At 44.2% G+C, this 13,105-nt stretch overlaps 1 protein-coding gene across 1 annotated transcript; it reads right to left on the bottom strand.

Annotated features, from left to right (window-relative positions):
* Positions 1-1,910: 1,910 nt before the first annotated feature.
* RTCB (RNA 2',3'-cyclic phosphate and 5'-OH ligase) lies at positions 1,911-12,132 on the bottom strand. Its single transcript, XM_036401102.2, has 12 exons — positions 12,004-12,132; positions 11,828-11,906; positions 11,074-11,141; positions 9,832-9,931; positions 8,594-8,750; positions 7,843-7,999; positions 6,594-6,753; positions 6,097-6,272; positions 5,419-5,607; positions 4,827-4,937; positions 3,978-4,097; positions 1,911-2,950 (listed from the first exon to the last, which is right to left on the bottom strand). Exons 1-12 carry the CDS (start codon positions 12,094-12,096, stop codon positions 2,843-2,845), a joined length of 1,518 nt encoding a protein of 505 aa, XP_036256995.1. The 5' UTR covers positions 12,097-12,132; the 3' UTR covers positions 1,911-2,842.
* Between the last annotated feature and the right edge of the window lie 973 nt (positions 12,133-13,105).

Raw genomic sequence — 13,105 nt, 5'->3', positions numbered from 1 at the left:
CCAACCCATGAGGTGTGCAGTATGGTGCAAATACACCCCAGCAGCTTACCTGGCTGGGCTCAGGTTTCCCTTGGGAGAGGCTGAATTAAGGAAGTTAGGCACCTGGGAACACAAAGTGTGACCAAGTCAAGGGAGGCCATCAGCTGCACCCCAGCAGTGAGTGCTGCCCCTTCCACATGGCACTGCACCCCACGAACAGCACCCCCAGCTTGGGGTGCAATCCCAGGGCTTTCTGAGAGTCGCCCAAAGGCAACCAAACCCTGAAGCGCAGACTTAGTGCAGACACTCTGCGCAAGCCAACAAACCTTCTGCTGCAGACCACGGATGAGTGAATCAGCTGAACTTAGGCAGGGAACAGCTGAGTGCCTGTGGTTGGGCAGAAGTGTGCAGCAGTTCCAAGGGTAGATGTAGACCAGATCTCCTAACTGTGGTATCCCAAGGAAAAAAGGCCCTAGCACTCATTCACCAAGGCTTTTTCAGTCTCTTGGGGAGGAAAGTGCATCTTCAACAGGTATTTCAGAGTTCTTAGTAATCCTCCATGGAAGCAGAGATGGTTCAATAATCACACTGGTTCTTTGGTGTTGCCAAAATGCTCCTGCAGATCCACCTGTATTTCAGCACATGAAATTTAATACTGCATGCCTTCTCTACCTAACACCTCTTATAATTTATTTTTTAAAGTGCAGAATAAAAAAAGTTGGTGGACAACCCTATTTGCAGAAAAAAAACTGCAAATAGGAAAAATTTGAACTGGAAAAAAAATCCTGGTTCAAACAAAGAACTGGGAGGCATATTTTTCCTTTCTTTTTTAGGTGGTAAGGAAACCAGCACCTCATACAGCAAAACATATAACCAAAGCTAATACCAGCTTTGTAACAGGAAACCAGAATTGACAGCTCTTCTTGCAGTCTTGACTGCTAATGCATAAACATTGATGATCAGAGGTCATAAGGCATACATCCCATGCATATGACAGCACCTCCATGGTACTTATGATTTCTGCTTGTAAAAAACTTAAGCATTTCACAAATACAGTTCTCCTTACAACTTCTATTTACCATTATGGGAAAAATTTAAGTTTTATACATTTTTAAATGTGAATTTTTTTAAATTTTAATTTTTCCCCTTACATTCCACATCAAAGAAGCTGAAGTATTTATAGACAGAAACTTCTGCAAGGAACATAGACTGTTGCAGAAGATTTGAGACCAATTTTTCTTTCAGTCACTGGAGGCTAATTCACATTTCTAGGTGAAATGATTTTTGTTTTAAACTCAGCAAGTATGTCTCAGACCTCTGAAATGTCAATCTGGAAGTGTTCCACTGAAGAAAGGAGGGGGAAACAAGAAGCTGTAAGTTCAAACCCACAAGAACTCACAGCAGTGTCTAGAAGTACACGTGCTGCTTCTGAACCTGCACAAACACAGTATTTGAACCTAAAAAAACCCTTAAGAACAAAGTGATTACAACAGTGAAATACCATTATGCCTTCTAAGATCCTGCACTTAAAGGGATGTTTCATCAAAAGGCACTGCAGTCCATCAATCACTATCTGCTCCCCTTACACGAGTCCCTGGCAGGCTCCACTCTTGCTTTGGGGTGTTGTTTCCCTCCAGCCGCCCTCTTGTGCCGGCATCCAGCCTTGCAGGCAGCTGCCATCCCGAGGTGGGCTCGGCATGGCCGGCAAGGACAGGTAACAGCCAACACACTCCTGTCGAAACCGAGCTGGGAAAACAGCACTGCATTGCCCTTCCTTGTATCCTGCAAAAATCCTGCCATCTGCACATTCTCTGCAAGATCCATCGTCTGAAGTCACAAAAGGCAGCGCGTTTCAAGCTCGTATGTGGCTAAAATGTCTGTTGGCTGCTTTCAGGTACACAGAATAAACATGACACAGATACACTGCCACGTCCATCTTCCCATTTTATTGTAATCCCTCAAAATGATCCAGTGGGGATGGTCAACTTCCCCTCCAGCCTTGGTTAATGAATGTAAAAGAAACACTCTAAGTCCCATTGCATTGGGCCTAAGTCCCGAAATTGGGCTCCATTGAATCAGAGCCGTGGGATACAGTGAGCAGCATTACCCAACCCAACTTTCACATGCTTAGAGCTTCTTAAAATGTTGGATTAGCACATCCCTAAGTTAAGTCACAACTTTTACTAGGCAAACAAAACCTCTCAAGGCAACATACTCAGTTCTACTCAGATTTTCCAAAAGCCTGTGGAATGCCTATTTGTCCTGAACCAAATTCACCAGGTGCTGTGTTAAATGGGAGAGGCTGGGGTAAGACTGTGTCTCCAGCTTAGCTAGCCCCTCTCAACCTGAGCAGGAGACTAGTCCCAACTCCAGATTTCTTTCCCAATTACCAGAAAACATGCAGCAGTACAGACTATGCATCTCCCTGCCCACACATGCAACACCTTGTCTATCAGAGTACTTCCACATGTAGAAAGAGCTCCAGGCACTCAGGTGTGGTGACAGCAGCTCTGGTTCATACACCACCTTCCCTGATGGAGGTGGTCTTGCAGCACAGCACTTAGTGACAACTCAGGCAAGTCTGAAGTCCTGCCTGAGCAGGGAAATGGAGGAAGGACTGCAAATAAAAACCAAGACTTAGGTATTTCTTTGCCCTGTCCTCACAGTAAAACAACGCCATATAACAAGGAGGAGGGGCATTAATTATGGCTAGGAGTGGTAAAAATAGGTGTATCCTCAGCTGTTGTGTTTCCAGAACAGGAATGTGATATTTGAGCATCCTACAGAGCCCCAGAGGTGTGGGAAGATGATAATTCTAGTCAGTTTTGTGTAAGGCCTGGAGACATGGGTGCCTTGTTGGCTCCTAGCCTTTTATAACAGCAATAGGTCTCAGTTTAATGGCTTTCTTGCTGATGCCAGCTTCGTGGCAGGTGTTAACCACATCAGTCACGTTCTTGTAAGACTCTGGTGCCTGGAGGGGGGGAAAAAAAAGAAAAGACAAAACTATGAACAACTGATAGTCACATGAAATCAGGCATAGGCTTTTGAAATCCACTCTTCACAAAAATAACCATGTCAATGAAGAGTGTAGAAGCAGATGAACATATTGAGAATCTGTCCACCTTATGTATCTAAGAAATCTGTAAGATACTTAGCTTTCCAAATAAGCTCTCATCATATTTCAGATAAAATATTAGCTATTTTAATCCAGTTTTTCAGGTAATGAGTGCCCCAGCATGTTAGAATGGCAAGCCTCATTATCTAGTCGGAAGTGACTCCAACTTCTTCTTTACAGGTAGCCTTTAAGTTTTATCTTCACAGCTCCTTAGTGACAGCAGTAAAGGTTTAACTCTACAGTTTCCCACTCTGGCCCCTATTCTGACAAGGAAGCTGCTCTTAAATACAGACTTCAATGTGATCAACATGTTCATATAACACCAACACCCAGAAAAGCATAGTGCCAAATGATTAACACTTTTATGAGTGAGGTTGTGAACAGAAAAGGCACGCTCATATTAAGGCAGAGGAACTGGAAGTCATAATACTCAAAGTTCTCTGACCATTCAGAGTTCTCTTCTTGAGCAAAGTTCATCTTAAAAGAGGATCTTTCAAGATGCTACTAATCTACATGAAAGCTGCAGAGTAAGGTAAATTTAAGGCAGGGAGAACACCATTCAAGAAGAAAATCCATAAAACATGGCTACTTTTGTTGATGCTCACACAAAAACAGCAATTATCCCTATCACCAGGCAAAAGAGGAAAAAACATACCCCCAAAACCTGTCAATCAGGCATCTCCCCTTTCAGCATGCTTTTAGGATAGAGAACATTTCACATAATTTTCCAAAAAATTTGACAGCTCTATCAGAAATCACACAAGCTGCATATTTAGAGTACTGGCAATTGCTTAGTGCTGCAAAAGATCAGGTCAGGGAGGGTCATTCAGCCAGGGAGCAAGACCCCCCTTTTCCTTCTAAGATAATGAAGTACTAAACTCACTTCTTCCATGACCAGTTTGGGAGAAGCAACACGGATGGCAATACCCATGTCAGCCAGCTTGTCCAGTACGTCCTGGAAGTCCAAGTTACGTCGAGATTTGGCTCGAGACAGTGCACGACCCTAGGCCAACAGTTGTGTTAGTTCTACTTTTTGTAGCAGTTTGGAAAAACAAAACTCTTTCTTATCAGAAAAAAACCATTATTGCATTATAAGCAAGCACAGAATGACTGAGAGCACAGACCACAGTAAATCCAAAGACAGGAAATTAATTTGGCCTTCAGGTCACAGGCTCCTGCAAAATCTGGTACCTCTGGTATGAAGAGCAGGAAAAACCTCATACCTCTGGTATGATGAGTAGGAAAATTTAATTTGTATAACACACTTGTCTGCAAGTGTCATTTTACCCAAACCAAAGAGTATTCAGGACTTGGAATTTACTGGAAGCTGCTTCTCTTCCTCAATCATTGTCTCACACTATGAGTAACAGGGGAGAAAACACCTTCTAAATACTGAGGAGTTTTATATATAGACAGCCTCAGCCCAGTTAACCCCCTAGTTAGCTCAAAGGTATCAGAATTTCGTAAAATAAGCTTATTCTCCAAATCTTCATCCTAAAATCTGCCTTATAAAAAGCAGTATATCCCCTAGGTTTTCTGCAGAAGTAGTCACAACTACTCAGTAAGGGACCAAGACTTCTACCTTGCAATTCTCCTGGGCAAGGACTACTGGCAAGGCTAATGTCTGCTTGTATGACCAACAGAGGAATCACACATTGGCTGACCCTTCAACGACTTTGTTCTCTGGATGAGTCTCATCCCAAGACCTCCCTGAAATAACTTCTTGACTTACAGCTCCATGGCAAGTAGTTCCAAAGGTCTCAGTCATGCCTTGCTCTGTGCCAGTGAGGACATAGCTGCAGGTGCCCATTGTGCCACCGATCAAAACAGGCTGTCCAGTCAGCTGTGGATGCAAAGCATTCATTTGTAAGAAAAAGCTGAAAAATCTCATTCTTAAGAAAAATCTGAGATTAACTGTGTCTCCAGAAAAGGAAGGCAGATTAATATTCCTTGAGAGCATCCCTTGTTGTCTCATGTGCCTGGAATCAAAGCATTCTAGAAAACTAACTGCTCTGAAAGATGCAGACCAGTAGACCAAAAGCCTTGTGTCCAAGAGACAAACAAGGCAAACCACTGAATCCTGAAGTCCATAAAGGACTTCTTTCCTTTCATGTTCTTCCAACCATTTTGGGTGTGGAGCAGAAAGAGAAGCTCAGTGTCCCAAAGATCTAACACACACAGAAGCTGAATACTGCCATCCCACCAGGGTTACAGTGCTGTTACTTTAAAAAATTAACTCACAGCATTTAGGTATCTGTTAGGAACCCTAAAATTGTCTGATTAATCCAGAATTCTCTATTTTCTTCTCCCAAAGCTAAACTTACTTGATAATCAACAGCAATAAGAGGATGGTGAGGGGGGAAGGCCCTGGTTGATCCCTTTCTGTGCACCAGCAGAGTCCGCTCCTTTCCATCCACTACATGCTGTTCCACTTTGGCAATGTTGTGAGACACATCATAGATAACGTGCATGTCAAGGTCATCTGGGGTTGTGTTAAACACTTTGGCAAAAGCCTAAAAAGAGAACAAATCAGGATGTGAGATACAAGACCATCATAATTCAGCCACAATGGAACTGAATACAACAGTGCTGAGTATGACAGAATTGGACTGCACAGATTGTTTCTCTGCCCACTGGGAGCTTCCTGTTGTAATTCAGTCAGAAATCAACTAGGCAAATTTGTGCAACTCTGAAAAGCTGGCTTTAGCAACAAAAAATCCCAATTTTAGCAACAAAACCCCCACTTTTCTTATATCCTCTTTTTCCAGCTCAAGGCATTTTCAAAAATACTGCTTAAGCAGCTTCTGCCAAGTACAATCCGGTGATGTTGAGAGGTTTTAGACAGATTGTCAGGACTACAGCTTTGTGCAAGGCTCTCTGGAAAAAAACAGTTTAAGAAACACACAAATGAAATAAAGTTAAATAGTGCAACTACTCTCTGTTCTCTGTGTCAGGGATGAAGCAGGAAAAAATATCTGCATCAGAGACAACTCTGCTCCTACCTGTCGTGTTAGGAAAGTCATGGAAGAGCGGTTAACCCAGGCATAGTTGCCAGCAGCTGCCATTCCCTTCAGGTAATCCTGTCCCTCTGCAGAGGCAATCCTGGCACACGCCAGCTGGCGATCATTCACTATGATTTTGTCCCGTTTCATAGCTTTTTCCATAGCCACCAGTGCATCTGGAAAATAAACACAGTAAATCTAAGTGATTTCTTATTTTGCTGCAATCTTTGAGATTAACAAGGTGTGTGTAATTTATATCCTAAAACTGAACTCATGTGTCAACAGTCAAGCCCAAGGCTATTTCTCAAATGCAAAAACAAATCTGTGGCAGAACGTTATCAACTGTTTGCAAACAGATAACACCTGACCAGGCAATTCAGGATACTCTCAGCAATTCACTGTAGGAAATGCTCTTCGGTGCTGGAGTTTGCTGTCAGTGACAAGACCACACTGAGGAGTTTGCCTCACTCCAGGCAGCTACACCAGTCAGATCATACCTGTGGCAACCTGGTGGCCCAGCCCTCTGCTTCCACTGTGGATCATCACGCACACTTGCCCTTTGTGGTCAATGCCCATTTTCTTGGCAGCATATTCGTTGTAAATCTCATCCACCACCTGGATCTCGGCGTAATGATTTCCAGCTCCCAGGGTCCCCAGCTGCCAATCACAACACACTGATCAGACAGGGAGCCTTTGGGAGCACAGGGGAGAGCTACAGCAACAAGCAATAGTGCAAATTGCTACAGCAAAGTTTCGGGTTTAGAAAAGGTTTTTTGGGAGAAAAAGATTCCCATATAAACTGCAAGGAAGTAGAACTCAGTAGCATCACCACTTTCCTTTTTGCTCAGATTTGTAACTACCTGTGGTGTTGGAACAAGACTGTGATTAAACACGAGGAGCAGGATCTACATACAGACTGTGCTGCCACTTTTTTCCAACTTACTTTGGCCTGGATGGGAAGAGTATAGCGTATTGAGACTTCAGTTTGTACAGACAAAGCAGACAGGCTTATACTCAGTTATAACTCCACAAAGAAATTACAACATCTTGTTAATTAGGTACTTAAAACTTTTCAGTAGATTAAAACAAGATATTCCATTTCCAAGCCCAATCTTTTTCAACTCTGTAACAGATGATTGCTTATTTGCAAGGCAAATGTGAAAATTTGGGACATAACATTATTTTGAGGTTGAAATGCTGTAATTTTGCACCACCCCAATTAATAAAGAATAATATCAATTAGACCAAGAATGTACAAGAAAGCTTTACAAATATGTCATTAGTATAGCCATCTCAAATTGTTCCACACAGAGCAGTGGGACACTATATACAGAAATTAAATCCAACTCTTAAATTGTGATTCAGTTATGAGCTAGTTCCATTTATTATCGTATCTTTTCTTGCCCTGCTATTAACTTGCTAAGCAAACACAGACTAAAGTTGAACACTAACTCGCCTATCTCTTAAAAACAAAATGCATCTGGATGTGGAAATGGCACTCAATATAACTTCCAGTACCAGACGTTAACAGATGAAAACCTGATGGCCCCAGAGACCTTGGGTAAGCCCAATATTATTCTCCTCCTTTGTCAAGAATCATTCAGAACTGACCTCACCATCTCACCTTTCCCCCTGCCCAGAAACGCTAGACAGAGTTTCGAGAAAAGACACAGAATTAGAGAACTACTCTAACATTTATCTTTGAACCCTGGGAGCATGCACAGCCCCATTGAAAGATAACATTACCTGAGGCAGGCCCCTTTTCTTTGCCCTTGAAGAGACTTTGTTGGGGTCGGCCTGTAGCATTCTTCCATATTCCTCACAGTGCTCCTTGTCCTCTGCCCAGGCATAGCCCTCTCGGAGAGACCAGTCCACACCCATCTCCAGCGCCTCTTCCAAATCCCTGCAATTACCAAACACCTACACATAAGATGATTATCCTTGGATATACTCAAAACTCCACTGGATATGGCCTTAAGCGACTTGATGCCTTTTTTTGACAGACCTAACTTAAGATTTAGATCCTTCCTGCAAGGAGTTGGGTGAGATGACCTTAAAAGATCCCATCCAACCTAAATTATTATATTATGGTCAGCCCCCAACTCTCCTAACAATAAGTCCAGCTTCTTAATACTTCATGAAAGCTCTACAAATATATTAACTTTTGGTACATCATCACTTATTCCTCTTTGCTGGGTGGGAAATATCCTATTTTCTATCTATAATCCTCTCTTTCAATAAAGACCTTCATGTTCATGGAAGTTTTCAGAAGAAATGAGAACCCAGCAAGAACCTTTAAGGGGTTTAAATGGGGGAGGAAAGAGTTGACTGTGCATTGATGATTTTGTCAGTCCTGGTAAGGCACACATGCAGAAAGAACAGAAAGCATTCTAGAATTACTCTTCCTTTCTTAAGTCTCTCACTGATGAATCTTGCGTCAAAACAAACAACAGAGATGTCCCCTCTAGGTGATGCGTGCGCAAAGTCATTCTCTTACTTGGCATTCATGGGGATGACACCTTTGGAGCCAACACCAACAGGAATGTGGTCAAACATAGCCTGGGCGAGCTGTTCTTTCACAGGCTGCACGTCACTTTCATCCAAATTTGTCCGCAGCAAGCGGACACCACAGTTGATGTCAAAGCCGACACCACCTGCAAGAGGAGAAAAAGCCATGTCAGGGAGCACGTTCTGAAGGCTGCAATCTCACTCCTTTTCCTGTGACACAGTACTGGGGGAAAAAAAGCAGAACTGTACTAAGTTTCATTTTAACAGATTTATATGAAGCCTCAGACTTCAAGACATAGCTGTATGATTGCCTACAGAGCTCTCCATTTACAAAGTTACTCCAGCAAGCTGACAAAGAGAAGTGGACACAATTATAAAACACACTGCCCATAGAGAGAAGAGAGAATGTTCCTGTTCCACTGCCTAAGGTCAGAAGAAAAGTGACAGATCTTAGAATGGCTCCCTGATGTAAATTGTTCTTGAAAGCAATACCCAAAAGTAAGTTCTTTTTGAATCTTCACTGGAATAAATAATAAATAGTTATAAGAAGTAATAAATACTTATAAGGAATACTAAACTTCAGTTCTTGATGTTTTGTTTAACTATTTATAATAATAAATTCTATAAAGCAACGCCAAATGTGAAAGATAATCATGCCACCTTTATTATGAAGGTTCTGCTATTACTAATGTTAGAAGGGAGATACCAAACTAAGAGACTTTGGGTCTCAGTCAATCAGGAACACTTGAACTGATTAAAGCAAAACTAAAACACGAGTATCATGTTTCATGACAACCACACAAGCTTCAGACTGTCAGTAACCAAAGATCTGGGTGTTTACTAAAAAGACAGACATACTGTAAAGTCATGTTTTAAGTGGAGAAATATCCTCAAAAGATGTTTTCAAACTACTCAAAGAAACTAGTCAGTTCTTTATCAATCTGGTGAAACAAGGTCAAAGACTTCAGAACTGAGGGATATCACAAGTCCAAGCTGCAACACAAGGGCAATTCTCCCTGTACTGTTTAGCTGTTCTCAGTGTAATGACCTGCTCCATAAAGAATAAACACTCTAAGTGCAAGAATTAAGCACCCCTTAACTTCCTGTAATTCTCATATTTTTTGCTTTGTTTCTGAATGTAAAATACTGTAAAGTCCTGCCATTTTGAAAAGTATTTTTATGCCATCCCAGATATTTCTCAGAGCAGGTTAAGCCAGTCATCCTTACCTGGTGAAACCACTGCTTCAGGATCACTCATATCAAAGGCGGCCATGTTGCCAATAGCAAATCCATAGCCAGAATGGACATCTGGAAGGCCTATTGATCTCTGAAAGGCAATTTTATAGCTTTATGAAACTCAATGCTTGCAGAGTAGCCTTGGTTATACTATGCCTTGTGGCAGTGGTTGTCATATTTGCGAACAAATATACCAAAAAGAGAATGGATGTTCAGATGTAGGTGGAGTGAACACATCAACTCAGGTAAGGGTCTAATCTCCTGCACTTACAGAACAGTCAAAAAAGGCAGAGAGCAGACCTCTGAAGCAAACACCCTGTGACACCCAGAAAGTTACCAGAAATTTGAACTTTTCAGTATCTATTAAAGTGCTACCACACACTGAAGTGAACAGTACTTTTTTGCTTCTTCTGCCTCTCCTTGACATCACCAAGAAATCCTTGGTTTGGAGAGAAAAAGTTAAGACCTGAATATGTAGATGATTGTAGCATCTCTTCTACAAACTACCAGCCAAAATTCCCATTTTAGAAGGTTGTTACTACTCTACCTTACTCCATTTTGGCCTGACCCCTAAGGCATTTAATAGCATGATGGTCTGCCTTTTACCGCATCCATAAATTCAAAACTTCTGCCAAAAGAGACAATTAAAAAAAAATCTGTTATTACTTATTAATATATGCAATATTGAATGTGAAAAGGATAATTTCCACATTGTACTTTGCACTTCTTGAAAAGAGTCACGGGTAAGCATTTTCCTCCTGCATCATTATATGTGATGCTTTGCTTCCAAAAAGTCACAGATGAGGGAAGTCAGTGTTGAGTGCATGTGAAGGGTCACTACTCACATGAGGCCAGCAACAATAGTACAGACAACAGTACCACCTCCTGCTCTCTCCACACTTCTCCATGTATTCCAGAGCAGAGGCAATTCAAAACCAACAAGCACTTAGTATGAACAGCAGGAAGAGGTGGCTCAAGAAACTGAAATAGCATGAAAACCTCTATGTCAAAAGCCAAGCAATGAAGTAAGTGGTTGCTTCTCTCTCTGATAACTCAGTTTTGCAGCCTGCCTTGCAAGCACTCCTTCCTCAGACTCAGGTTCCTAACACACAAACTGCCTCGAGAAGAACTTTGATCCATACCTCTTCTAATGAGAGAGTTTCCATTTGGAATGCAATAATCTCAGGCAAATGGGAACAGAAAAAGAGCAGATTTTTCAAAGCAGGTACTCACGTGAACAATGCCAGGCAATGCAGCCACATTCCCAATCTGTTTCATAGCAGGCAGGAAGCCACCCGCACCTGAAAAAGATTTTTTAAAAAAAGTAATCTGATAATTTACCATGATAATCACAATGAAACACTTTCTAAAGAGGCTGTTTAAAACACTGGCAAAAGAGAAGTCAGCCACAGCAAGACTTCTAATCTGGTATAAAGAACCTGGCATTGTGCACAATCTGCAATTTCATTAAATGCAGTGTTTATTTCACTGAAGACCAACTTCTGCTGTTTGTACCCATAATGTGAGGTCTGTGCTAACAACAGCAACGTGCTGCCCCCAGCCCAGCTGGCGGCTGGGATCCAGCCCTGCACTCCAGCCCCACGCAGTATCCCCCAGTGAACTCTGAGAGCGGCATTCAGGGAACACTCCGAGCAGTGGCAGTGCTGGCACAGCCCGCTACAGCTGCCGCTGACCGCCCGCGCTGCTCCCGGCCCGAGCGGCGCGCACGGCGGGAGAGCGCGCTCCCGTTCGCCGCCTTTCCGCACCCACCGCCGGGCCTGCCCCGCTGCACTCTGCGCTCGCAGAGGGACGTGCGGGGACACAGGACAAGAGGACAGCGTTAAGTTGTGCCGGGAGAGGTTGAGCTTGGACATTTGGAGGAATGTTTGGAATGTTTGCTGGACTCGATGATCTTAGAGGTCTTTTCCAAACCGACTAATTCTGTGTCACCCCCGGGGTCAGGGGGTCCGCTCCCCGCCGGACCCACCTCCGCCGCGGCAGGCATTGCGCAGCTCCTCGAACATCAGCTTCTCCAGCGGGTCGTTCACGTAGAAAACGCCCTCCACCTGCGGGGAGAGCCGTCAGCCGCCCGGGCCGCTCCGAGCCCGACTCCGCGCCCCTTCCCGACCCCCACCCCGGGCACCCAGGCCCCGTCCCACGCACACGCATGTTCGGCACAAAGCCCTTCTTGATCCGCCAGCAGTTCTTGTCGATCTTGTCCAGGTACTGTAGCTCATCGTTGTAGCTCCGACTCATGGCGGCGGCGCTCCCGGTCGGCGGATCCCGATGGCAGCGCCGGCCGGCGGCAGGAACTGACGCAAGCCCGCGGCAGCAGCGGACAGGAGCCGCCGAGGCTCAAACCTCCTCCCTCAGCCCTGCCTCCTGCTGCCGCCGCCGTCCGTCCGTCCGTCCCTCGCCCGTGCCGAGGCCTAGCCCGCCCCCAGTGAAGCCCATGCCGGGCCCGTCTCCCACGATGCTGGGGCAGCCCGCGGCAGGCATCGGGTACCCGGGGCCGGGGTGGGAGAGGGAGCGCAGGGGTCTGGGTTGTACCTGGCTGCCTCCTCCCTCACACCACGTACGGCTTGTGTGGAAAGTTGTGTGGGGCTAGTTTGTGTGCAAATACCCCAAGTATTTTTTTTCGAGTGCTTGTACGTGCTGAGCCCCCGGGCAGAGTACCTTTGGGGTGTTTAGGTACCGCCTTGCAGCAGGTGGGATGAGCTCGCTCAGCTCCGGACAGCAAAAGCTGCCTGCACCCCATCGCTGATTGTTTCTCAGCGTAGGGAAACAGGTGCGTGGGAGGCCGGAGCCGGCTTCCCGTCCAGGTTTGGCCAAAGCACAAGCACCTACGCATTGCAGGGCCGGCATGGCCCTCTGCAGAACTGTGTTCCCATTTGCACACGAATAAAGTACTGGAAAAAAAGGAGGAGAAAGAAAGAGGGTAAGATACCATACACAAACGAAGTAAGAAAAGTATCTAATCTTCAATTCAGAGAAAAGATGTCAGAGAATTAGATTTAGAGGTCTTACCCAGAAACACTGAAGGAGTTAAATGTATCTAACCTGGCTAAACAGCACTAAAGAGACTAAAGAGAGCACATGACAGGCACACAGATTTGAAGAGTCACCCGGAAAGATGGAAAGTAGTAGTACCACTGGCTCAGGTCCTGTTCTGCATATTAAGATATATGTTAAGACACTGCAAAGATTTTACTTCCCATTGTAACTGGGACAGTTTTCAGTTTGACAGTTCCACAGTTCTAGAGAG

This window comes from Molothrus ater, chromosome 5 (genome assembly GCF_012460135.2).
Source record: "Molothrus ater isolate BHLD 08-10-18 breed brown headed cowbird chromosome 5, BPBGC_Mater_1.1, whole genome shotgun sequence".
Taxonomy (NCBI): domain Eukaryota; kingdom Metazoa; phylum Chordata; class Aves; order Passeriformes; family Icteridae; genus Molothrus; species Molothrus ater.
The sequence above is the reverse complement of the archived record's forward strand: the minus strand, read 5'-3'. Positions and strand labels throughout refer to the sequence as shown.